Source organism: Hypanus sabinus, chromosome 14, assembly GCF_030144855.1.
Source record: "Hypanus sabinus isolate sHypSab1 chromosome 14, sHypSab1.hap1, whole genome shotgun sequence".
NCBI lineage: Eukaryota > Metazoa > Chordata > Chondrichthyes > Myliobatiformes > Dasyatidae > Hypanus > Hypanus sabinus.
The window spans coordinates 102,431,179-102,457,012 of NC_082719.1; the positions used below are offsets into that span (position 1 = coordinate 102,431,179).

At 45.8% G+C, this 25,834-nt stretch overlaps 1 protein-coding gene across 2 annotated transcripts in view; it reads right to left on the minus strand.

Moving 5' to 3' along the window:
• Window positions 1-20,763, minus strand: part of LOC132405026 (mothers against decapentaplegic homolog 4) — a 120,594-nt gene extending 99,831 nt beyond the window's left edge. Inside the window, exons 1-2 of one of the 2 annotated variants that reach the window (XM_059989723.1) lie at window positions 20,575-20,762; window positions 3,980-4,418 (exon numbers count right to left, since the gene is read on the minus strand). In XM_059989723.1, coding sequence (XP_059845706.1) covers window positions 3,980-4,219 — 240 coding nt within the window. In that variant the 5' untranslated portion in view covers window positions 4,220-4,418; window positions 20,575-20,762. Of the gene's footprint in view, window positions 1-3,979; window positions 4,419-20,574 lie in introns of both variants that reach the window. The other variant, XM_059989724.1, reaches the window with a different exon arrangement.
• Between the last annotated feature and the right edge of the window lie 5,071 nt (window positions 20,764-25,834).

Below are 25,834 nucleotides of genomic sequence, written 5' to 3' on the forward strand. Positions count from 1 at the left end.
TGACTTTCCTCTGTTAGGTCATTCCCCCTCACCCCTGACAATATCCAATGTGATACCCGTTGTTCAGGAGGACGATCAGGGGTAGTCTGCACTGGCTCCTTAACCCCTTTCCCCTTCCTGAACGTCACCCAGTTTCCTGGGTCCTGCTACCTTGGGTGTAAAAACCTCTCTCTATGTCCTATCCATCACCCCTTCAGCCTCCTGAATGATTCAGAGTTCATCCAGTTCCAACTCCTTAATATGGTTTATTAGAAGCAGCAGCTAGATGCACTTCTCAAAGTTGGGAGTGGTCAGGGACTCTGGAGGTTTATGTTCCCTCTAAGCTGTGCGTGCGCACACATTTTTCAACCAGCACACAAAAGGTTAGTTACTTAAAATAATGTAGTAATTAATAATTATACTTATTGAATATAATCTTTTAGCTAAATGTTTCTGGTAACTAGTTAGTCGGTTTTTCAAATACCACAATGCATGTCGCTAATTTACGTCACCTCCGGTTTGTACAGCTGCACCACGGAGGCAGCCATCTTTGGCGGACAGTGTTCATATTGTAAAGTTTACAAAGATCTGTTTCAAATCCTGTAGATAGCTTACCAAGTTTTATTGAAAAAAATATTGATTAACTACGTCAAATTCAAAAGAAGCAAAGGGCATGAAGCGCAAAAGAACTGCAAATTTGTTTAAAGTTGAATGGTTTAACAAAATAGTATAAATTACTACACCGAAAGCTCATGAGGTCATGAACGTTCAGCTACGAGAAATTGTATGATTCGGAAACTGGAGTTATCTGTTTGTATTGTCGTGATGTGAAAGTTGCTGGAGAATTTGCTAGTGGAAAGAAGTGGGATGATACTTGGAAACTTGACTTTTTGAAGCATCATTTGGCAAGTAAATTGCATTTGGACGGAACAAACGCTCAGGCAACAGAACCCGTCATTACCTGTTACAGGAGTGCTACGCATGTTATGGCTGAGTACAGATGAGTGACAGCGAAAACAATCAAACCATGAGGAAATCAAAGTTCTTATCAACAGTGTGTTTTTAGCTGTTAAAATGAGTAACTCTTTAAATTCAGTTCAACACATTAAGGTAAGAAAGCAGTATCTGGGAGACAATGTTTCATGGAGTGACAAAGGAAAGTTTTGCGAAGGCAACAACGTGAAGAAAACATCACAGTAGATACAAGTTCGCTGTTGACTTTTATAAATAGTCTTTGTGTTCATTTAGAAGAAAGGTTTCCTGAAGATGAGGTACAAGAATGGTCAGCTTTTAATTTCTCCGCAATTGCAGATTGTGACTTCACATTTGGCAATGAACAAGTTAACGCCTTATGTCTAAAATATCATGATTTTCTAGCTGAAAATACTGTAATAGTTAGACAGTTTAATGTTTTCAAATTTTCCATGCAAGAGAAAATTAAATCCAAACTGATTTCAAACTTTGCTCAAATGGTGGCATTTGTACTTCAAAATGTACAGTTCTGCCACCTTGCACAGTTGATGGACATTGGGGGAACCTTTCTTGCGTCTAGTACGGACTGTGAGCGAGGTTTTAGCCTAATGAATCGACTCAAAAACAAGCTGAGAAACCGTTTAGGTGAATGTCGTTTGGATATGTTAATGAGAATCAAAAGCTATCAATTGGATGGAAGTTCTATTAGTCTAGATAGAGTTTACAAAGAATGGGTAAATGCCAAAGACAGGAGAGAAAAAATAACTGAGTGACTTAAATATGTTTGTTACTTTGTTGTTATTCTGTGCCGTTTTATGTCAAATATTTTGTAAACCTATATAAATTGTGCCACGTGTGCATTCAGTGCGCACATACTTTTGTCACAGGAAAAGAATTTGCACAACATAAGATTTTTGTGCACACTGACTACTAAAAATTAGAGGGAACATTGCTGGAGGTCCCGTTTTCCCACATCCCACAAGAAGAGCATGCACGATTCACCTGTCCTCTCTACCTAAATGAGCAGATATAAAGAAGGAAAAAAACTCTAGCTTTTCTGTTTTCTCTGAGTGAAGCCTCAAAGATGACATTAACTATCTGCAACTGAAATACATGTTTAATAGCCAATGAGATCTAAACAGTTAACCAAAATAATGATTTCTACTGATGATTCTCAAAGATGCAAAGACACCAAAATGGATTTTTGTCCCGATTGTTGCAAAAATCATAGCAATGAAACAGAGGCTCTCTGTGGATAGGCGCCAACCATGGATGTTGCATCCTAGCCATCAATACACAAGCCAGGGTAATGCAATATGGAGAGTAAGCTGTGCTCTGCAGCAGGCTCCTCCCCTCCACACAGCAGATGAATCCAAAGGAACAGCAGAGACCAATACAGTTTGGCACCATCGGCACTGCAGGACTTGCCAGTCATCATAGGTCTGCCTTAGGGACTCTAGTTCTGGACTTTTAGAAACATAGAAACACAGAAAATCTACAGAAGAATACAGGCTTTTCGGCTCACAATGCTGTGCCGAACATGTACTTACTTTAGAAACTACCTAGAGTTACCCATAGCCCTCTATTTTTCTAAGTTCCATGTACCTACCCAGGAGTCTCTTAAAAGACCCTATCGTATCCACTTCCACCACTGTCATCGGCAACCCATTCCTCGCACTCACTGCTCTCTGAATAAAAAAACTTACCCCTGACATCTCCTCTGTACCTACTTCCAAGCACCTTAAACCTGTGTCCTCTCATGTTGGCCATTTCAACCCTGGGAAAAAGCTTCTGACTATCCACACGATCAATGCCTCTCATCATCTTATACACCTCTCTCAGGTCACCTCTCATCCTCCATTGCTCCAAGGAGAAAAATCCAAGTTCACTCAACCTTTTCTCATAAGGCATGCTCCCCAATCCAGGCAATATCCTTGTAAATCTCCTCTGCACCCTTTTCATAGTTTCCACATCCTTCCTGTAGTGAGGTGACCAGAATAATACTTGGAGCACAATACTCCAAGTGGGATCTGACCAGAGTTCTATACATCTGTAACATTACTTCTCGGCTCTTGAACTCAATTCTCGAGGTTTACTCCCGAAGCCTTCACCAATAGTGGGTATAACGACAAAGCAGCAGAGGTTTGCAATCAGAGTTTTCCTTCTCCTAGATGAAATGCCCACCACAGCTGATGAGCCCCATCTGCCCAAAGCAATAGTTTTAAGAACCCAGTCTTTGCTTCTTCTCCTGTCAGCAGAAACAGTTCCAATAGACTTAGTAGCTCACGTATAAAGGCCAGGAGCTGGACTTGGTTGTCAGTCAATGAAATAACAACTTCTATTACATATAGAGTTGCAGAAACAGGCTCTTCAGCCCAACTCGTCCAAGTTGACCATGGTGCCCACCAAGCTAGACCCATTTGCCTGCGTGTGGCCCATTTCCCTCTAAATACCTCTTATCCATGAACTTATCCAAATGTCTTTTAAATATTATTGTACCAGCCTCAACTGCTTTCTCTGAAGTTATTCCTTATACGCACCACCCTCTTGGCAAAGAAGTTGCCCCTCAGGATTCTTAAATCTGTTATCTCTCACCTTAAACTCATGTCCTCTATTTTTTATCTCCTTTTCCTGGGAAATGTTTTTTTTTTGTTTTCATGCAGCACAGAACAGGCCCCTCCAGCCCAATGAGCTGCACTGCCCAGCAACCCACCTATTTAACACTAATCCAATTTACAATGGCCATTTAACCTAATAACCAGTACACCTTTGGACTGTGGGAGGAAACCAGAGCACCTTGGTGGAAACGCAGAGTCATGAGGAGAATGCATAAATTCTTTTTACCGAGGATGCCGGAATTGAATTCTGACACACCCCATGGTAATAAAATTGCAATAACCACTAACTACCATGACACCCTATCCAAGATGTGCTGGAGATTTCATTCTCCTTGGAATGTCTATATACAGGAACGGCATTCTATTAATACAAATAGTTATTTGTAAGAAAAATTCCTCTGAGCACTTACCTGAAGTCTTCCGTCTAGCGTTCTTTGTATCGTGACACATTTGCTGGGGTGAGCTCCATTGGTTGTTATAGCTGTGATTAGTGAATCCAGCTCATCTTTCTTCTCCTTCAGCTTTTTGACCAAGCTCTCAATGGCTCTTTTGGCAAAGGTTTCACTTTCTCCACCTTGTCGATGGCACATCAAACTGTGTACAATGCTCAGGCAGGCATCATTACTAGTTGGGGTATTGGTGATAGACATGATGCTGATCCCTCAATCAGCTTTATTTTGTCCTTAAAAGCACAACCTTTTAAAGTTAACTGTTCCTTCCAGTAAACTAATTGCTCTTCCTTGCAATATCTGCTCTCGTGTACAAAAAGGCACAAAGCTCAGTCTGTCAGCTGCAGCAAGGTCTTCAAAGGTAGCAAAGCAGTAGGTCTGCAGATTTCCTTGGAGCAACCTTGAAAACAAACCACATAAAGAATATAACTTACAAACAGTTCATCATCTGCAACTTCCTAAGCTGGCATTTATATTACCGGAATATTACTTACAATATTTACATTAGAAGATAGTACAGGACAGGAACAGGGCCTTAAACAATCTTGACTAAATAGAAGAAACAGCAGGAGATAGAAAAGGCCAAATAAAATTAATAAACAGATCAGATCAAAGCTCTACAGTCCTGTCTCTGTGATCATATGATGGTGTACAGTGGACAATTAAGCAGCTAAAGGAGGCTCAAAAACAAATCAAAAATAGCAGAGTCCAACAGGGAAGTGAAAAACACAAGGCAGAAGCATTTGATAGCATCTTCAAACAGAAGTACCATGTGAACATTATGTCTCAGACCTCCCAACATTCCCACCTTGGCAGGGACCAATCTTCAGCTAATTTGACAAGTTACCTATGATATTAACAAATTGAGAGCACTCACACTCCAAATTATTGGGAGTGTACAATGCAAAATCTCCCGAACCAGCGCACACTTCTGGTTCAGTGGCTCACTTGCAGCCACAAAAATGCTATATGGAAAGTTAATCAGGTATACCCCAGGCAGGACATATGGTAGACCAGGAAAAGCAAAGCAAGTGTAGTCTAGTTAATCTTCATGCCAATCCTAATCATTAATGAACCTATAGCTAACATTGACAATACTATAAAACAAGATAATGTGCCTTAATGACTACTGCCCAGTGGCCCTGACATCCGGTATCACGAGGAGGTTCGAAAGGCTGATGTTGGTGTGCATTAACTCCAGCCTTCCAGACAACTCAACCCACTGCAATTTGCCTTCTGCTGTAACAGATCCATGATGGATGCAATCTCATTGAGATTGAGAACTTCAAGTTCCTAGGAGTGAACATCACCGATAGCCTGTCCTGTCCATCCACAAAATGTTGGGAGGAACTCAGCAGGCCAATAGCATCCAAGGAAAAGAGTACAAACAGCTGACATCTCATGCTGAGATCTTTCATTGGGACAGGTCTCTCTCCATAGACTCTATCTATACTTCTTGTTGCCTCAGTAAAGCCCCAACATAACAGATATTATCTCCACTTCCTTCGGGCAGAAAATAGAAAAGCCTGAAAACACATGTCCAGGCTCAAGGACAGCTTCTACCCTGTTAGTATGTACGTGGTTCCCTCTTAATTGGTTAAATGGTGAGATAAGATGGGTTCAACATCATCATCTACTGCATTTTGATCTTGCACGTTATTGTTTTTTCCGGGCTGCACTTTCTCTGTTGCTGTTACACTTTATTCTGCATTCTCTTATTGTTTTACCCTGTTCTACCTCAACGTATTGTGTAATAAATTGTTCTGTATGAACAGTATGCAAGACAAGCTTTTTACTGGATCTCGGTACACATCACTATAATAAACCATTTCCAATAACACACTCAAGAGCCTAACCATGTCCCCATTCTGATCAATGTGATGCCATTGATTCTCAAATTGATGCATCAAATTCTCCAGCACAGATATGAGATGGATTTGAAGCAGCTAGATGAACAGATCTGTCGCAGGTGATATAACTCTTGAATCTAAAAATGCTTTCACAGCTTATACAAAGCTTAATTTAAAGAGTGAAGCAGCTTGGTACTACCAACTCAATCAGCCTCTTTCAGAGGCACAATGCACCTCATAAAAAAATATTCACTCATCCACTAGTGGTGCTAAGAGACCAGTGTGCCACGGATTCATTCCCCATTCTGGCTCTCCTCTTCTTCTCATCTGCCCATCACCTCCTCCCACCTCCCCACCCCGGTTCCCTCCTCCTTTCTTTTCTCCCATAGTCTACTCGCCTCTCCTATCAAATTCCTTCTTCTTCAGTCCTTTACCTCTTCTACCTCACCTCCCAGCTTCAATGGGGTCCCCTCCCGCAAACTGCTATTGAGGAACCCTTACACACATCTCACCTTTGCCCTTACTGCCACCCATCCTAATCTTCACCTACCTCCACATCCAATGTATCCAACATATCATTCTTCTTACTTCCACCATCTACAGCAGAATCCCACCACCGGGTACATTCTACACAACCACCCCCACCACTCACCTCTCCACATGATTCACTCTCTCTGTGATTCCGTTCTCCATTCATACCTCCCTACCCAAACCACTCCCTCTCCAGATACATCCCTCCCCCATAACCACTAAAAATGTAACACCTACACCTGACCCTCCTTCTTTGCTACAATCTTGGGCCCAAAACAACCCTTCCAGGTGAGGCAGTCTTTCCCATGTGAATCCAGCAGTATTATTTACTGCATGTGGTGCTCCCATTGTGGGTTTCTCTACATCACTCAGTCCAACAACACTTTACCAAGTACATTCTTGTCTGTCTGCTATGCTAGCTGGCATATCTCAGCAGCCAGCCACCTTAATTCCACTCCCCATTTCCCCATCAACACATTGATCCTCAGCCTCAAGTCAAAGCTAAAAACAAATTAAAAGAACAACATCTCATTCCACCTGAACAGTCTCCATCAAGGACATATATACAAAAAGATGCCAGAGAAGTGCCAGAGCATCATGAAGGATCCCACCTACCCTGCTCATGGACTGTTTGTCCCACTCTCATCAGGGAGGAGGTTACATAGCACCCAGGATGTAACTGGGACCACCAGACTCAAAAACAGTTACTTTCCACAAGCAGTAAGGCTTATCAACACCTCCACCTACTAATCCACCCTTCCACATCCCCAACAACCACTACTTTTATCATTCATATAAGCAACCTTATGTACTTACATTTATTATTTTTATTATTATTGTGTTCTTTATCTGATTGCAGCAATTATTTCATTTCCCTTTACACTTGTGTACTGGAAAGGCCATTAAACAATCATAACTCTTAAATGTGATGACATGAAAATGGAATTCTCAAGCATCATTCTTCCACTTGTCACCTCTCAGTTTATATGATCACTCCCTCACTTGGATCCACTTTTCACCTAACAGCTTTGCTTCAGCTCTTCCATCCACGGTTTTATATAGGAATCCTCCCTCTCATTCCCATGCAGAAAAATACAGTGGTTAACATAACGCTATTAAAGTGACAGCAATATGGGTTCAAATCCCGCTGTTCTCTGCAAGTTCTCCCTGTGACTGCATGAGATTCCTCCAAGTGCTCTGGTTTCCTCCCACATTCCAAAAATGTATGGATTAGTAGGTTAATTGGTTACATGGGTATAACTGGGGTGCATGGACTCGTTGGGCCAGAAGGACCCGCTGAGTTCCTTCAGCACATTGCGGACTGCTCCAGATTCCGACATCTGCAGTCTCCTGTGTCTCTATTAAATTTTCTTTCTCAAATGGAGAGCATTTTCAGATACATGGGAATCTTCAAAAACATTTATCTCTAAAACAAAATCACTACAACAGTAAGACCAGAAGACATAGGAAAACTTGGCCCATCAGGTCTGCTCTGCCATTCCATCATGGCTGTTTATTATCCCTCTCTATCCCATTCTCCTGCCTTCTCCCCGTAAACTTTGACACCCTGACTAATGAAGAACCTATCAACCTCTGCTTTAAATATACGCAGTGACTTGGCCTCCACAGCAAACTGTAGCAATGAATCCCATAGATTTGCTACCCCCAGCTAAAGAAACTCTTCCTCATCTCTGTTCTAACTGGACGTCCCTCTATTCCCAGCCATTGCCCTCTGGTCCCAGACTCCCCCCATTATAAAAAAATTCCTTTTCACATCCACTCTATCTAGTAAATGACCATTTACTGACAGTGGCAACCAGCAGTAGAAAAATTTACTGTGATATTGCCAACATGACAGCATCAGCTCCAGTTGAACCAAAATATTTAATTGGTTGTAAAGTGCTTTGGGGCATGCCAGGGTCATGAAATATGTAACCCAAATACTTAGATTTCTTTCAATGAACTTAACCATCTGCTATTTAATTTTGCAGCCAACTAAATCACGTTTTTTGATTTGGAGAATACATATTAAAGTCCCTACTTTACATCAACAAATGTAAACGAAAACACTTTACTTTGGTGTTCTATTCCCAACAATGCAGCCAGCCTGGCAAAATCAGCCTACTCCACTGTGGACACTAACTTCCCCAGAAGTAAGGACATCTTCAAAACGTGATGCCTCAAAAAGTCAGCATCCAACATAAAGAATTACCATCATCCAAGATATGCCCTCTTATTTGATGGTAGCAATGCGAAGAGGTACAGCAGCCTGAAAACACACTCCATATTTCAGGAAAAGCTCCTTCCCTTCCATCAGACTTAGAAAAATAGAAACATAGGAAACCTACAACATAATACAGGCCCTTCGGCCCATAATGCTGTGCCAAACATGTACTTGCTTTAGGATTACCCGTAGCCCTCGATTTTTCTAAGCTCCACATATCTATCCAGGAGTCTCTTAGAAGACCCTATTGTATCTGCCTCCACCACCATTGCCGGCAGCCCATTCCACACACTCACAACCCTCTGTGTAAAAAACTTACCCCTGCCATCTCCTCTGTACCTACTTCTTAGCACCTTAAAACTGTGCCCTCTCACGTTAGCCATTTCAGCCCTGGGAAAAAGCCTCCGGAAATCCACACGATCAATGCCTCTCATCATCTTATATACCTCTATCAGGTCACCTCTCATCCTCCATCGCTCCAAGGAGAAAAGGCCAAGTTCACTCAACCTATTCTCACAGGACATGCTCCCCAATCCAGGCAACATCCTTATAAACCTCCTCTGCACCCTTTCTATAGTTTCCACATCATTCCTGTAATGAGGTGGCCAGAACTGAGCACAGTATTCCAAGTGGGGTCTGACCAGGGTCCTGTGAAGCTGTGACATTACCTCTTGGCTCTTAAACTCAATCCCACGGTTGATGAAGGCCAATGCACCGTATGCCTTCTAAACCACATGTACAGCATGCTTTGAGTGTCCTGTGGACTCGGACTCCAAGATCCCTCTGATCCTCCACATTGCCAACAGTCTGACCATTAATATTATATTCTGCCATCATATTACAAACCCCATTTCCAGAAAAGCTGGGATATTTTCCAAAATGCAATAAATACAAAAATCTGTGATATGTTAATTCACATGAACCTTTATTTAACTGACAAAAGTACAAAGAAAAGATTTTCAATAGTTTTGCTGACCAACTTAATTGTATTTTGTAAATATACACAAATTTAGAATTTGATGGCTGCAACACACTCAACAAAAGTTGGGACAGAGTTAAAATAAGATTGAAAAGTGCACAGACTATTCAAGTAGCACCGGTTTGGAAGACTCCACATTAAGCAGGCTAATTGGTAGCAGGTGAGGTATCATGACTGGGTATAAGAGTAGCGTCCATCAAAGGCTCAGTCTTTGCAAGCAAGGATGGTTCGTGGCTCACCCCTTTGTGCCAAAATTCGTGAGAGAATTGTTAGTCAGTTCAAAAGGAACATTTCCCAATGCAAGATTGCAGAGAATTTAGGTCTTTCAACATCTACTGTACATAATATTGTGAAAAGATTCAGAGAATTCAGAGATATCTCAGTGCGTAAAGGGCAAGGTCAGAAACCACTGTTGAGTGCGTGTGATCTTCGAGCACTCAGGCGGCACTGCCTAAGAATCCGTCATGCTACTGTGACAATTATAGCTATCTGGGCTCAGGAGTACTTCGGAAAACCATTGTCACTTAACACAGTCTGTCGCTGCATCCAGAATTGCAACTTGAAACTGTATTACGCAAGGAGGAAGCCATACATCAACTCTATGCAGAAACTCCGGCGAGTTCTCTGGGCCCAAGCTCATCTCAGATGGACCGAAAGACTGTGGAACCATGTGCTGTGGTCACATGAGTCCACATTTCAGCTAGTTTTCAGAAAAAACGGGCGTTGAGTTCTCCATGCCAAAGATGAAAACGACCATCCTGATTTTTATCAGCGAAAGGTGCAAAAGCCAGCATCTGCGATGGTATGGGGGTGCATCAGTGCCCATGGCATGGGTGAGTTGCATGTATGTGAAGGTACCATTGACTCTGAGGCGTATATTAGGATTTTAGAGAGACATACGTTGCCATCAAGGCGACGTCTCTTCCCGGGACATCCATGCTTATTTCAGCAGGACAATGCCAGACCACATTCTGCACGGTCTACAACAGTGTGGCTCTGTAGACACAGAGTGTGTGTGCTTGACTGGCCTGCTGCCAGTCCAGATCTACCTCCTATTGAAAATGTATGGTGCATCATGAAGAGGAGAATCAGACGGCGGAGACCACAGACTGTTGAGCAGCTGAAGTCTTATATCAAGCAAAAATGGACAAAATCTCCCACTGCAAATCTACTACAATTAGTATTCTCAGTTCCAAAACAAGTAAAGAGTGTTATTAAAAGGAAAGGTGATGTAACACAATGGTAAACAGGTGTCTGTTCCAACTTTTGTTGAGTGTGTTGCAGCCATCAAATTCTAAATTTGTGTATATTTACAAAATACAATTAAGTTGGTCAGTAAAACTATTGAAAATCTTTTCTTTGTACTTCTGTCAGTTAAATAAAGGTTCACATGAATTAACATATTGTGGCGACCCATTTCCTGGCACATCCGAACCGGCTCACAATTAGCCAGCTTTCCGGCTAAGGGAGATAGCCTACGGGGGTTTGCAAGCACAGAGCTTTGGAGCCTCTGCGCCATGGGAGGCAGGTTGAGGGAGGCTTAAAAGTGAGGCTGAGGATTTCGAATAAAGTTTTTCCTTCGACTGCAGCTACCGACTCCATGTCGTAATTTTAGCGCTACATGTAGCACACCGCTACAATTGGTGACCCCGACGGTCCAAACGATTTTTGGACCAGAAATGACTGACGCCGCCTCTGTTCATGCGGTTTCATTGAAACTGCCGGGTTTCTGGACACAGTGACCGAACCTATGGTTCCAGCAAGCCAAAGCCCAATTCCACGTTTGCCAGATCACCTCAGAAGACACCCGCTACTACTACGTGGTGAGCTCCCTCGACCAGGACACAGCGGCCCAGGTCGCGGAGTTCGTACAGTCGCTCCCGGCAGACGGCAAGTACATGGAATTCAAAGCCCTGCTCCTCAGGACTTTCGGACTCTCACGGCGCGAGCGGGCTGCCCGTTTACTGCACCCGGATGGCTTGGGCGACAGACCTCCTTCGGCTTTAATGAATGAGATGTCTCTGGCCGACGGACACACACCCTGCCTCATGTTTGAGCAGGCATTCCTGGAGCAGCTGCCCGAGGACATACGCCTGCTGCTGTCTGACGCGGATTTCAGTGACCCCCGGAAGGTGGCAGCCCGGGCGGACTTGCTGTGGAACGCCAAAAAGGTGAGCGGGGCGTCCATCACACGGATCTCCCAGCCACGCTCCCAGCAGCAAACCAGTCCAGGCCCGGCCGCAGAGCCCGCCAACCCCCGGCCCAATGAACACTGGTGCTTCTACCACCAGCAGTGAGGCGCAGAAGCCCGCCGTTGTCGCCCGCCCTGCAAGTTCCCGGGAAACGCCAGGGCCAGCCGCCGCTGATGGCTACGGCGGCTGGCCATCGGGATAGCCTCCTGTATGTGTGGGACAGAAGGTCGGGACACCGGTTTCTGGTCAACACTGGTGCCGAGATCAGCGTTTTACCTCCGACGAGTTACGACACCCGCAGCAGGGCACCGGGGCCCCCCCGAGGGCCGTGAACAGCAGCACAGTAAGGACCTATGGCACCCGTCAGGTGCAGCTACAGTTCAGCTCCAGCCAGTTCACGTGGTACTTTACACTGGCCGCCGTAGCCCAACCGCTTCTGGGTGCGGATTTTTTGCGGGCTCACAGCCTACTGGTCGGCCTGCCCAGGAAGAGACTGGTACACGCCAAGACCTTTCAGACGTTCTCCCTGGGTGCAGCCCAGTTGCCAGCCCCTCACCTCGGCTCCATCACGCTGTCCGACAATGACTTCACCAGGGTCCTGGCGGATTTCCCATCAGTTCTGGCACCGCAGTTCACAGCGGCCATGCCCCGACACAGCGTACAGCACCACATCCCGACCCAGGGACCACCCCTCCACGCCCACGCTCGGCGGCTTCCCCCGGACAAGCTCCAACTGGCGAAGGAGGAGTTCCAGAGGATGGAGGAATTGGGGATCATCCGGCTGTCCGACAGCCCATGGGCCTCCCCCCTGCACATGGTGCCCAAAGCGACGGGGGGGCTGGAGACCGTGCGGCAACTACCGCAGGCTGAACGAGGCTACCACACTGGACCGCTACCCTGTGCCGCACATTCAGGACTTTGCAGCAAACCTGCACGGCGCACGGATCTTCTCCAAGGTAGACCTCGTCCGAGGGTACCATCAAATCCCGATGCATCCTGACGACATCCCCAAAAAGGCTCTCATCACCCCGTTTGGCCTTTTCGAGTTCCTCCGCATGCCGTTCGGCCTGAAGAATGCCGCACAGACATTCCAGCGGTTAATGGACGTGGTGGGACGGGACCTGGACTTCGCGTTCATCTATTTGGACGACATCCTCATAGCCAGCAGCAGCCATCAGGAGCATCTGTCCCAACTCCGTCAACTCTGTGCCCGACTGAGTGAGTACGGTTTTACAATCAACCCCGCCAAATGCCAGTTCGGACTCGATACCATTGACTTCCTGGGCCACAGGATTACTAAAGACAGGGCAATCCCTCTGCCCGCTAAGGTAGATGCGGTCCGCCACTTCCCCCGACCCACCACGATCAAAGGCCTTCAGGAATTTGTAGGTATGATCAATTTCTACCACCGCTTCCTCCCTTCAGCTGCCCGGATCATGCGGCCCCCTGTTCGCCCTGATGTCGGGTCCGAGCAAGGACATTACCTGGGACGAGGAGTCCGCCGCCGCTTTTGTTCAAACGAAGGAAGCTTTGGCGGACACAGCAATGCTAGTGCACCCCAGAATGGACGCCCCTACCGCTCTCACAGTGGACGTATCTAACACGGCAGTCGGTGGGGTGCTGGAGCAACTCATCGCAGGTCGCTGGCAACCCCTGGCGTTTTTCAGCAGACACCTGCGGCCACCCGAGCTCAAGTACAGTGCTTTCGACCGGGAACTGTTGGCGCTCTACCTGGCAATCCGGCATTTCAGGTACTTCCTAGAAGGTCAGCCCTTCACCGCTTTCACGGACCACAAACCGCTTACCTTTGCGTTTACGAAAGCGTCCGACCCCTGGTCGTCCCGCCAGCAACGCCACCTGTCCTACATCTCTGAATACAAGACGGATGTCCGGCACGTCTCGGGTAAGGACAATGTCGTGGCGGATGCGCTCTCTCGCCCTACCGTTCATGCCCTTTCCCAAGGGGTAGACTTTGAGGCACTGGCAGAGGCACAGCAGGCAGATGAGGAGATTCCGAGTTACAGAACCGCAGTCTCCGGTTTGCTGCTCCAGGACCTCCCCGGGGGCCCGGGTGAGAGGACCCTACTCTGTGACGTCGCCACCGGCCAGCCCCATTCCGTCGTCCCGACAGCCTGGCGGCGCCGTGTTTTTGACTCCATTCATAACTTGGCGCATCCCTCCATCCGGACGACTGTCCGGATGGTTTCCAGCAGGTTCGTTTGGCACGGACTCCGCAAACAGGTCAGTGAATGGGCCAAAACGCGCATGCACTGCCAGACGGCCAAGGTGCAGCGGCACACCAAAGCCCCACCGCAGCAGTTCCATCCCGCCTACCGGCGTTTCGACCACATTCATGTGGATATCGTGGGCCCCCTGCCAGTGTCGCGCAGAGCGCGGCACCTCTTGACTATCGTGGACCGATTCACAAAATGGCCAGAGGCGGTCCCACTCACCAACACCACCTCCGAATCTTGCGCCCGAGCCCTGACCACCACCTGGATATCTCGCTTTGGTGTACCGGCCCACATTACCTCCGACAGAGGCGCCCAGTTCACCTCCAGCCTGTGGTCAGCTATGGCCAGCCTTTTGGGGACTCAGCTGCACCACACAACTGCCTACCACCCACAGTCGAACGGGCTAGTGGAGCGTTTCCACCGTCACCTGAAGTCGGCCCTCATGGCCCGCCTGCGAGGAGCCAACTGGGTGGACGAGCTTCCCTGGGTCCTACTCGGCATCCGCACAGCACCCAAAGACGACCTGCACACCTCGTCGGCCGAGTTGGTATACGGCGCGCCCCTGGTCATCCCCGGGGAGTTCCTACCAGCCCCACGGGGGCAAGAGGAAGATCCCGCAGCAATCCTGGGCAGACTACGCGAGAAGCTCGGTACCCTGGCCCCCATACTCACTTCACAGCACGGGCAGAACCCGACCTGCAGAACTGTAAGTTTGTGTTTGTACGAAGGGGCGGGCAGCGGCCATACGAGGGGCCGTTTATGGTGCTCCGGAACAACGGGTCCACGTTCGTGCTGGACGTTGGGGGGAAAGAGGAGGTTTTCACGGTAGACCGACTCAAACCGGCCCATGCGGACCTGGCGCAACCGGTTGAGTTTCCGGCACCTCGGCGCAGAGGCCGACCTCCCAAGCAGGTTCCGGCCCAGACTGTGGACATTGGGGGGTGTATCGCCGGTTCTGGGGGGGTTATGTGGCGACCCATTTCCTGGCACATCCGAACCGGCTCACAATTAGCCAGCTTTCCGGCTAAGGGAGATAGCCTACGGGGGTTTGCGAGCACAGAGCTTTGGAGCCTCTGCGCCACAGGGGGCAGGTTGAGGGAGGCTTAAAAGTGAGGCTGAGGATTTCGAATAATGTTTTTCCTTCAACTGCAGTTACCGACTCCGTGTCGTAATTTTAGCGCTGCACACCGCTACAATATCACAGATTTTTGTTTTTATTGCATTTTGGAAAATATCCCAACTTTTCTGGAAATGGGGTTTGTAGATCTACCACAATGAAACACTTCACGCTTATCTGGGTTGAACTCTATCACCAACTTCTCAGCCAAGTTTTGCATCCTATCAATGTCCCACTGTAACCTCTGACAGCCCTCCACACTATCCACAACACCTCCAACCCCCCAACAGCAAATTTACTAACCCATCCCTCCACTTCCTGATCACTTATGAAAATCACAAAGAGAACAGGACGCGGAACAGATCCCTGAGGCACAATACTGATCGCTGACCTCCATGCAGAATATGACATGCTTACAATAACTCTTTGCCTTCTGTGGGCAAGCCACTTCTGGATCCACAAAGCAAGGTCCCCTTGGATCCCATGCCTCCTTACTTTCTCAATAAGCCTTGCATGGGGTACCTTATCAAATGCCTTGCTAAAATCCATATACACTACATCTACTGCTCTTCCTTCATCAATGTTTTTAGCCACATCCTCAAAATACTCAATCAGGCTCGTAAGGCATGACCTGCCTTTGACAAAGCCATGCTGATTATTCCTAATCATATTATATCTCTCCAAATGTTCATAAATCCTGTCTCTCAGGATCTTCTCCATCAACCTACCAACCACTGAAGTAAGACTCACTGGTTTATAATTTCCTGTGTTATCTCTACTCCCTTTCTTGAACAAGGGAACAGCTTCTGCAACCCTGCAATCCTCTGGAACCTTTCCAGTCCCCAATGATGATGCAAAGATCATTGCCAGAGGATCAGCAATCTCCTCCCTTTTCTCCCACAGTAGCCTGGGGTACATCTTGTCCGGTCCTGGTGACTTATCCAACTTAATGCTTTCCAAAAGCTCCAGTGCATCCTCTTTCTTAATGTCTATATGCTCAAGCTTTTCAGTCCCCTATAAGTCATTTCTACAATCGCCAAGATCCTTTTCCATAATGAATATTGAAGTATTAAATATCTCCGCTATCTCCTCTGGTTCCATACACACTTTTCCACTGTCACACTTAATTGGTCCTATCCTCTCACTCTTCACACATTTGTAGAATGCCTTGGGGCTTTCCTTAATCCTGTCCGCCAAGGCCTTCTCATGGCCCCTTCTGGTTCTCCTAATTTCATTCTGAAACTCATTCCTGCTAGCCTTATAATCTTCTAGATCTCTATCATTACCTAGATGTTTGAACCTTTCGTAAGCTTTTCTTTTCTTCTTGGCTAGAATTTCAACAGCCTTTGTACACCACGGTTCCTGTACCCTACCATCCTTTCCCTGTATCATTGAAATATAGCTATGCAGAACTCCACGCAAATCTCCCCTGAACATTTACCACATTTCTGTTGTACATTTCCCTGAGAACATCTGTTCCCAATTTATGCTTCCAAATTCCTGCCTTACTGCCTCATATTTTCCCTTACTCCAATTAAACGCTTTTCTAACTTGTCTGTTCCCGTCCCTCTCCAATGCTGTGGTAAAGGAGATAGAATTATGATCACTACCTCCAAAATGCTCTCCCACTGAGAGACCTGACACCTGACTAGGTTCACTTCCCAATAACAGATCAAATACAGCCTCTCCTCTTGTAGGCTTAGAAACCTACAAGAAACCTTCCTAAACATACCTACCAAACTCCACCCCATCTAAACCCCTAGATCTTAGAAGCTGCCATTCAATATTGGCAATATTACAATCTCCCACCACGATGACCCTGTTATTATTACACCTTTCCAGAATCTGTCTCCCTATCTGCTCCTCCATGTCCGTTACTATTGGATGGTCTATAAATAACACCCAGTAAAGTTCTTGACCCCTTCCTGTTCCTAACCTCTACCCACAGAGACTCCGTAGACAATCCCTCCATGACTTCCTCCTTTTCTGCAGCTGTGACACTATCTCTAAACAGCAGTGCCATGCCCCCACCTCTTTTGGCTCCCTCGCTGTCCTTTCTGAAACATCAACTAACTCCAAGTAACCATTCCTGCCCTTGAGCCATCCAAGTCTCTGTAATGGCCACAACATCTTAGCTCCATGTACTATCCACACTTTAAGTTCATCGCTTTATTCATGATGCTTCTTGCATTAAAATAAACACATCTCAAACCATCAGTCTGAGTGCATCCCTTCCCTAGCAGCTGCCTATCCTTCCTCTCACAATGCCTACAAGCTTTCTTGATTTGTAAACCTACTACCCCTTCCTCTGTCTCTTCAGTTTAAACTCTCCCCAATAGCCTTAGCAAACCTCCCTGCCAGGAAATCGGTTCTCCTTGGATTCAAGTGCAACTCTTCCTTTTTGTACAGGTCATGCCTGCCTCAAGAGACCCAATGATCCAGAAATCTGAATCCCTGCACCTTGCTCCAATCCCTCAGCCACACATTTATCCTCCACCTCACACTATTACGATACTCACTGTCGCGTGGCGCAGGCAGTAATCCCGAGATTACTGCCTTTGAGGTCCAGCTTCTCAACTTCCTTCCTAACTTCCTGTAGTCTGTTTTCTGGACCTCCTCCCTTTTCCTACATATGTCGATGGTGCCAATATGTACTGTTTATCTTCCCACTTCAGGGAATCGTGGACACAATCAGAAACATCTCGGACCCTGGGACCTGAGAGGCATAATACCATCCACATTTCTTTCCTGTGTCCAGAGAATCGCCTGTTTGTCCCCCTAACTATAAAGTCCCCTAGCAATGCTGCCATCCTCTTCCTTTCCCTACCCTTCTGAGCCACAGGGCCAGACTCTGTGCCAGAGACGTGGCCACAGTTGCTTCCCCCAGGTAGGCCATTTCCCTCCTGCCAACAGTACTCAAACAGGAGTACTTATTGTTAAGTATCTGACTCTTGCCCTTCCCTCTCCTGACTGTTACCCACTTGTCTGTCTCCCAAGACCCTGGTGTGACTACCTGCCTATAGCTCCTCTCTATTACTTCCCCACTTTCCCTGACCAGACAAAGGTCATCAAGCTGCATTTCCAGTTCCCTAACCCGGTCCCTAAGGACATAGTTGTGGCTGTCCGGGAGGCTGGGTGTGTCTACATACCCTAGTAAACTACCAATACTTTTTTTTAAACTATGTACCATTTAGTTAATTTATTTTATAATATATACTTTATTGCAATTTAGTTTCTTTAGTAATAGGTATTACAATGTATTGCTACAAAACATATTTCACAACAAATTCCAGTTATATTATATTAATCCTGATTATGATTCTGAAACTTCTGTGGCCTCCCCCTTTCACTTCAGACATTTAGGATCTGTCAATCAGAAAACCTTTATCAAGTATCCTCAATATTAAAAAATCATACTAAAATATTATTAAAAGATCTTACTGAAATATACTCAAAATTCAATACAATCCAGTCTTTTAGTTTTAAATTCATTTTTTAGGATGTAGACCTAAAAAATGGAGTGCCCATTCTTGGCTGTTACTGAGAAATGAGCCAAGCCGTTTCAGACTTACTCATTGCTATGGGTCTGAAATTGCATAGAGGTCCAACTAGACAAGCTTTCCTCACATCGGACATCAGTGAACCATCAGGCTTTTCATGGCTCTGGCCTTTTATTTAAATACCAATAAAACTTTAAAAACAATAACCTTCCTTGTCTAGGACACACTCCTGTGAGGAATTTGAAGGCATCAACAATCACCTTGAATGTTAGTGAAAATAAAAATTTAGAGGATGTAATCATCAAAAGTCCATTAACTGCACTGTGCACTGATTTTATTAATGTACAATCAAAAGAAGACAGCAGCGTACACAGAATCAATTCCTACGTTGACATTTGTTATGAACTAATACAAAGTTTTATAGACAAACAAGAGAGAATCCGCAAGTGCTGGAAATTCAAGCAACACACACAAATGCTGGAGGAGCTCAGCACGCCAGGCAGCAACTATGGAAAAAAAGTAGTCGATGTTTTGGCTGAAGGGTCTCCGCATCTTGTGTGTGTTGCATGGTTTTATAGTTCTGTAGTAGTATTGACAGTGTTCAAATTTATTCAATATTTCATTTAAATACATAATTTCTTACTCAGTATACATTTTTATACCTTTTTAACTATTCTATGAAACTTTGACTAAAAAGGGCAGCTGCTTATCTGGCCAAAATGTCCCCAATTAACCGGGGGGGGGGGGGGGGGGTGGGAGAAGACAGGGAGGGGGCAGAGGGGAGGAGAGCTCCTAGAGGAGGAGCAGGTGGAGAAAGTATCCAAGAGGAGGTGGAGGGGTCCGGGGGGGGGGGGGGAAATTAGAAGAGGAGGAGTTGGGGGGGGAGGAAGAGGAGGAAGTGAGGGTGTGAGAGGTGAAGGGGGAGAACGGGGGGGGGTGGGGAGGGTGTCCGGGGCAAGGGGGAGGTGTCCGTGATGAGGAGGAGGATGGGGGGGGGGGATCCGAGAGGAGGGGCAGGATGGGGGGGGGGTCTGAGAGGAGGGGCAGTACGGGCGGGGGGGGGGTCCAAGAGGCAGGGAAGGACGGGGGGGATCTGAGAGTCTGAGAGGCGGGGAAGGACGGGGGGGGGGGGGGTCCGGGGCAAGGGGGAGGACAGGAGGGGGGTGTCCAGGATGAGGAGGAGGACCGGGGGGGGGGGGGATCCGAGAGGAGGGGCAGGATGGGGGGAGGTCCAAGAGGAGGGGCAGGATGGGGGGAGGTCCAAGAGGAGTAGAGATGGTGAGAGGGTGGGGGGGTGTTGCAGGGGAGAGTGAGAGACAGTGGCAGAGAGAGACGGGGGGGGGGGAGGCTGGAGGGGAGAACAAGAGATGGGAGAGGCTGGAGGGAAGAATGGAGGGGAGGGTGAGGAAGAATGTGTGGTGAGGGAGATAAATGGTTAATGAGAGAGAAGGAGTGAATAAGAGTATGAGTGCATGAGTGTGACAGAGAATGAGAGAGCGTGAGAAGCAGCCAGTGAGAATAAGAAAAGGGAATTTTAAAAGTGTATTTCTGTGTATTAATGCTTGGGGAGGGGGGTATGTGGTGAGACCGGAAACCTATCCCTTCCAGGTGCCGAGAGGCCCCTTTAAAGATCTGAAACCCGAGCTGACGAACCAGTATAAATACCTTTTAGATCATACTGCATACTCTCATCGGCCAGCGGACCCCAACACGGCGAGAACGGTCGCGGCCACGGAACAACCACCAAGGGCGGTGTGCGGTGATGAGGGGAAGGCCGCGGACCTCGACGACGTTAAAGAATCAGGGCCGTATGCCGGTGAAGGAACAACAGCCCGGTAAAAAAAAAAGCCCCGGCCGTGAGCTGCGGCCTAGCCGGGCCTCGGCGCCCCCCCCCCCAATCTGACCAAACTTCCCCCCAGCCCCGCTTACCGCTGCTTGCTCGCCGGCGTCGGAGGCCAGCCGCTCTCCGGTGACTCTCTTCCCGGAATACCCAGGCCGCATCGAAGCTCAGCGTTCGACTCCCGGGTCTCATTTACTCGTTCGCACCGGGCTCCGTCCGCTCCCCCTCACCCAGTTTTTGTTCAGGACACAACATGGCGGCTGGCGAGCGCATGCGCCCTGCGATGTGTGTGTTGTGTCAGGAGGAGGGGGGGGGGGGGGGGCTAAAATCCTGGGTCCTCAGCTGATGCAGGGACATCAGGCCAGGCTGGTCTCATCCGCTGGTGTAGGCGAGAGAAGCAAGGCCGAAGCTTTGATCTCCTCAATCTCTTGTAATAGGCGAGTATTAGGACAACACACAACGCTGGAGGAACTCAGCAGGCCAGGCAGCATCTATGGCGGTTAAAAAAAAGTACAGTTGACGTTTCGGGTCTGGTGTGTTCCTCTCAACATTTTGTGTGTGTTGTTTGGATTTCCAGCATCTGCAGTTTCTCTCTTGTTTAGGAGTAGTTGGGTGATCCTTTATCAATAATTTCATTTAATAGTGTTATGTACACTGGATAACAAAGTATAACAATACATCAAATATAACAAAGGATAACAATACATTAAATGAACGTAATTAGATTTTGCAATGATAGCACATTTAAGTTCTCCCAATGTAATATGACATCAAAATTTGTAATAGCTTTTGTAATAGGTCTACTTTTTTAAAAAAAAATACACATTGATAAATTCACGGGATTTATACAGCCTCTAAAACTGAAAATAGGTTCCGTGGTAGCTTAGTGGTGAACACAAAGCTATTACAGCTCAGAGCATTGGATGTCGGAGTTCATTTTCGGTATCCTCCGTAAGGAGTTAGTACGTCCCTTCCCATATTCTGTATACTGTGTGGGTGTCCAGTTTCTTCCCAAAGTCTAAAGATCTACCAACTAGTAGGTTAATTAGACATTGCAAATTGAATTGCCATTAGGCTAGGGTTAAATAGATGGGCTGGTAGGTGGTGTGGCTTGCTGAGTTGTAAGAGCCTGTTCCACGCTGTTCATCTTTTTTAAAAAAATGGTTTGGAATTGATAGAATTGTGGAGTAGTGTAGGGGTGATGTTTGATGTCTAGCGTCAGCTTGTTGGGCGGAATGGCCTGTTTCCATACTGTATGACTCCATAAAATCCTCCTCTACAATAGGGCAAAGGATGGAGAGATGAATGAGCAGAAATTAGATTTTAATTCAGCCTGGTGAAGAATAAAACACATTTGATCCCTGGGTAGGATAGATTAACATTTATTAACCAAATTAGATAAATAAAACACAAAAACACAAACCTACTTAAAAGTTGGGAGCAATTTAAACTTCATTAAGGGTGATTTTGGAGCGGCATAGTAGTGTAGTGGTTAATGTCAGTGACCTGGGTTCAATTCTGCCTTTGTCTGTAAGGAATTTGTATATTCTCCCTGTGGCTATGTGAACTTCCTTTGGATGCTCTGGTTTCCTCCCATGGTCCAAAGACATACCAGGTAGTAGATTAATTGGTCATTGTAAATTGTACTTTAACGTGATGTTAAAATGGGATAGTTGTTGGATGGTGCGGCTCATTAGGCTGGAAGAGCCTGTTCAGCACTGTACCTCTAAATATAAATAAATAAGAAAGGATGTCCCTTTAGAACAGAGGTGAAGAATAATTTGTTTAATTAGGAGGTGGTGAATCTGTGGAATTCATTTTCACATATGGTTGAGGAGGCCAAGTTATTGGGTATACTTAAAGCAGAAGTTGATAGGCTTTTGATTTGTTAGGGTGTCAAAGGTTATGGGGAGAAAGCATGTCAATTGGGGTTGAGGTTAATAAATTAGCCATGATCAAATAGCAGAGCAGACTCAATGGGCCAAATGGCCTAATTCTGCCCATGTCTATAGTCTTACATTAATATCATTTGCCAGCTCTTGGCATGCAATCTGATACTTCTCTGTCTTGATGATTTAGTGAAAATTATAAGGGGTGTTCAGGGAGGGGTAGCACCTCTGGTGAAGGGGTTTATCGTGTCCATTTTGGGGCAGCTCACTCACCTTTGGGCCCTACTGGACACTCACTCTCACCCTGTGGCTCTAAGTAGTTATTTGCATACAACAGCAGACTGACATTATGCATTGCTTCTACAGGTGGGCTAAACCAGGTGAGGGAAGCAAGGGGGCCTCGTACCTCGGTGAGACAGACCTGCCTCTCCAAATGTGAAAAGGCAGCGGACTGGGCAGATGAGCTCAACAGTGAACTCCAGTGGCCAGGAAGTCAGATCGACAACGCTTCGTGGAGAATTAAGGGCATGACAAGGTACAGAAGAATTCATGGTCATCCACTGCAATGAAGGAAGACTACTCTTACTACTCAACCTGGAGTTGAGAGGGTGGAGCTGCCTCAGTGCAATGGCTTTTCCACTTTAAAATTCTCTCCTATGTCTCCTGTCATTGTCGGATACAACGGAAACTGCCAATTGCATGGAAGCAGAGGGGAAAAAAACACATTCTTAACTCCTGTATCATGCAATAAGAAAGTAAGATGAAGTTGAAAGTATATTTATTATCAAACTACATGTGTCACCATATGCAACCCTGAGATTAATTTTCTTTCACAGTACATACAAGAAACACAACTCAATCAATGAAAGATCACACCCAACAGGATGGACAAACAACCAGTGCTGCTTTCCTACGACAGTGCTCTGTGGATGTGCTCAATGGTGGGGAGGGCTTTACCCGTGATGGACTGAGTCATATCCACTACATTGTATATACTTTATTGTCACCAAACACTTGATACTAGAGTGTACAATCATCACAGCGATATTTGATTCTGCGCTTTGCACTCCCTTAAGTACAAACTGAAGTAAATATAATAAAAATTTAAATTATAAATCATAATTAGAAAATAGAAAAGGGAAAGTAAGGTAGTGCAAGTCAGGTCTGGATATTTGGAAGGTACGGCCCAAATCTGGGTCAGGATCCGTTTAGCAGCCTTACTACAGTTGGAAAGAAGCTGTTCCTAAATCTGGCCATACGACTCTTCAAGCTCCTGAACTTTCTCCCGGAGGGAAGAGGGAAAAAAAGTGTGTTGGCTAGGTGGGCCATGTCCTTGATTATCCTGGCAGCACTACTCCAACAGCATGCGGTGTAAAGTGAGTCCAAGGATGGAAGATTGGTTTGTGTGATGTGCTGGGCTATGTTCATGATCTTCTGCAGCTTTTTCTGGTCTTGGACAGGACAAAGTCCATACCAGGTTGTGATGCATCCTAGAAGAATGCTTTCTATGGTGTACCTATAAAAATAAGTGAGGGTTTTAGGGGACAGGCCAAATTTCTTCAGCTTTCTCAGGAAGTAAAGGTGCTGGTGGGCCTTCTTGGCAGACTCTGCTTGGTTAGACCAAGTCAGGTCTACCCCTCAACTATCAGGCTCCTGAACTAATGTGGATAACTTCACTCACCTCAATACTGAACTAATTCCACAATCTATGGACTCACTTCCAAGGACTTCACAACACATGTACTCAGTATTATTTATTATTTTGTTTGTATTTGCAGAGTTTGTCTTTTGCACATTTGTTGTTAGTCAGTCTTTGTGTGTAGTTTTACATTGATTCTATTATGCCAGAAGCACAGCCACACTTGTGGGATGCTCCCATTACAATCCTCATTAATTTGATTTGATGCAAACAACACATTCCACTATGTTTTGATGTGCATGCAACAAATAAAGCTAATCTAAGGCATCCAAAAGATACTTTTGGTTTGAGCACATCTTTCCCTCAGGGTTCAATCTTACCTTAAATATCTGCCATCCTAAAACTCTCCACCAGGGTCTAGAAGAGGTTAATGAGAATGATCCCAGGAGAGTTTGGCCCTGTACCCACTGAAGTTGAAAAGAATGGGGTGGGGGGGGGGGGTGATCTTATTGAAACTCGTTGAAATAGAGTGGATGTGGAAAGGACATTTACTATGATGAGTGAGTCTAGGACCAGAAAACACAGCCTTAATAAAGAAATGTCTATTTAGAACAAAGATTAGGAAAAAATTCTTTGACCAGAGGGTGGTGAATCTGTGGAATTCACTACCTCAGGCAGCCCTTGAGGCCAAGTAATTTAAAAAGGAGGTTGATAGGTTCCTGATTAGTAAGGATGTCAAAAGTTATGGGAGAAGGCGGGAGGATGGAGTTGAGAGGGATAATAAATCAAACATGATGGAATGGCAGAGCAGATTTGATGGGCCAAATGGTCTAATTCTGATCCTATGTTACATGGTCTTAAAGTAGTAAAGGTAGAACATTTCACAAGATTGAAGTGAACTATTTGATTTGCATTTCAAATGGCTCTTGCAATTTGGAATTTTCCATTCCTTCTTTTCCAGAAAGAGAAAAGCAGAGTACATCAAACTTCATTCCCTTTCTACCAGCATGAAACTCAAATATTCATGATTACCTGTTCCTGCCCTGGAGAATTCCAATGGTCTGAGTATTCACAGGTGCATATCACACCTAACCAAGCATAAATCATTCTGGCTAGAAAAAAAAATCAGCAAATTCTACTTTGTCTAATTAGTTAAATTTGGGGTTAAGGGATAAACCTACCCAAGGGGACAGGAGATTTGATAGAGGTATAGACAATTATGAGGGGTATAGATAGGGTAAATACAAGCAGGCTTTTTCCCACTGAGGTTGGGTGAGATATTTAAGGGGAAACTAGGGGCAACTTCTTCACTCACAGGGTGGTGAGTGTGTGGAACGAGCTGCCAGTGGCATGGGTCTAAACGATGAAAAATGGAGGCCACTGCCCGGGCTGACTGCCTACCCATTTTCCGAGGCTATGTTCATGCCCGGCTGTCCTTGGTGGGATCATACGATCACAATGGGAACAGTGGGGACTTCCAGAAGCGGTGGGTCTCCTGGGGTATTGACTGTTTATATTATAGACAGTAGTAACTGTATTTTGAGTATACTTACTGTCTTGTAAATATTGACTCTGTACCTTGTGCATATGTAATGTAAATAAACTTTTATAGTTTTGTTAAAAAAAAAATTAGCTGCCAGTGTAAGTGGTGGATGCTGGGTGAATTTAAATATTTAAGAGTAATTTCAATAGGTACATGCATAGGAGGATTATGGAAGGCTATGGTCTGGGTGCAGGTCAATGGGACTAGGGATATTAATAGTTTGTGTTTTGATACATGGGTTTCAACCCAAGAAAAAAACGGCTGAAGTCACTCAGCAC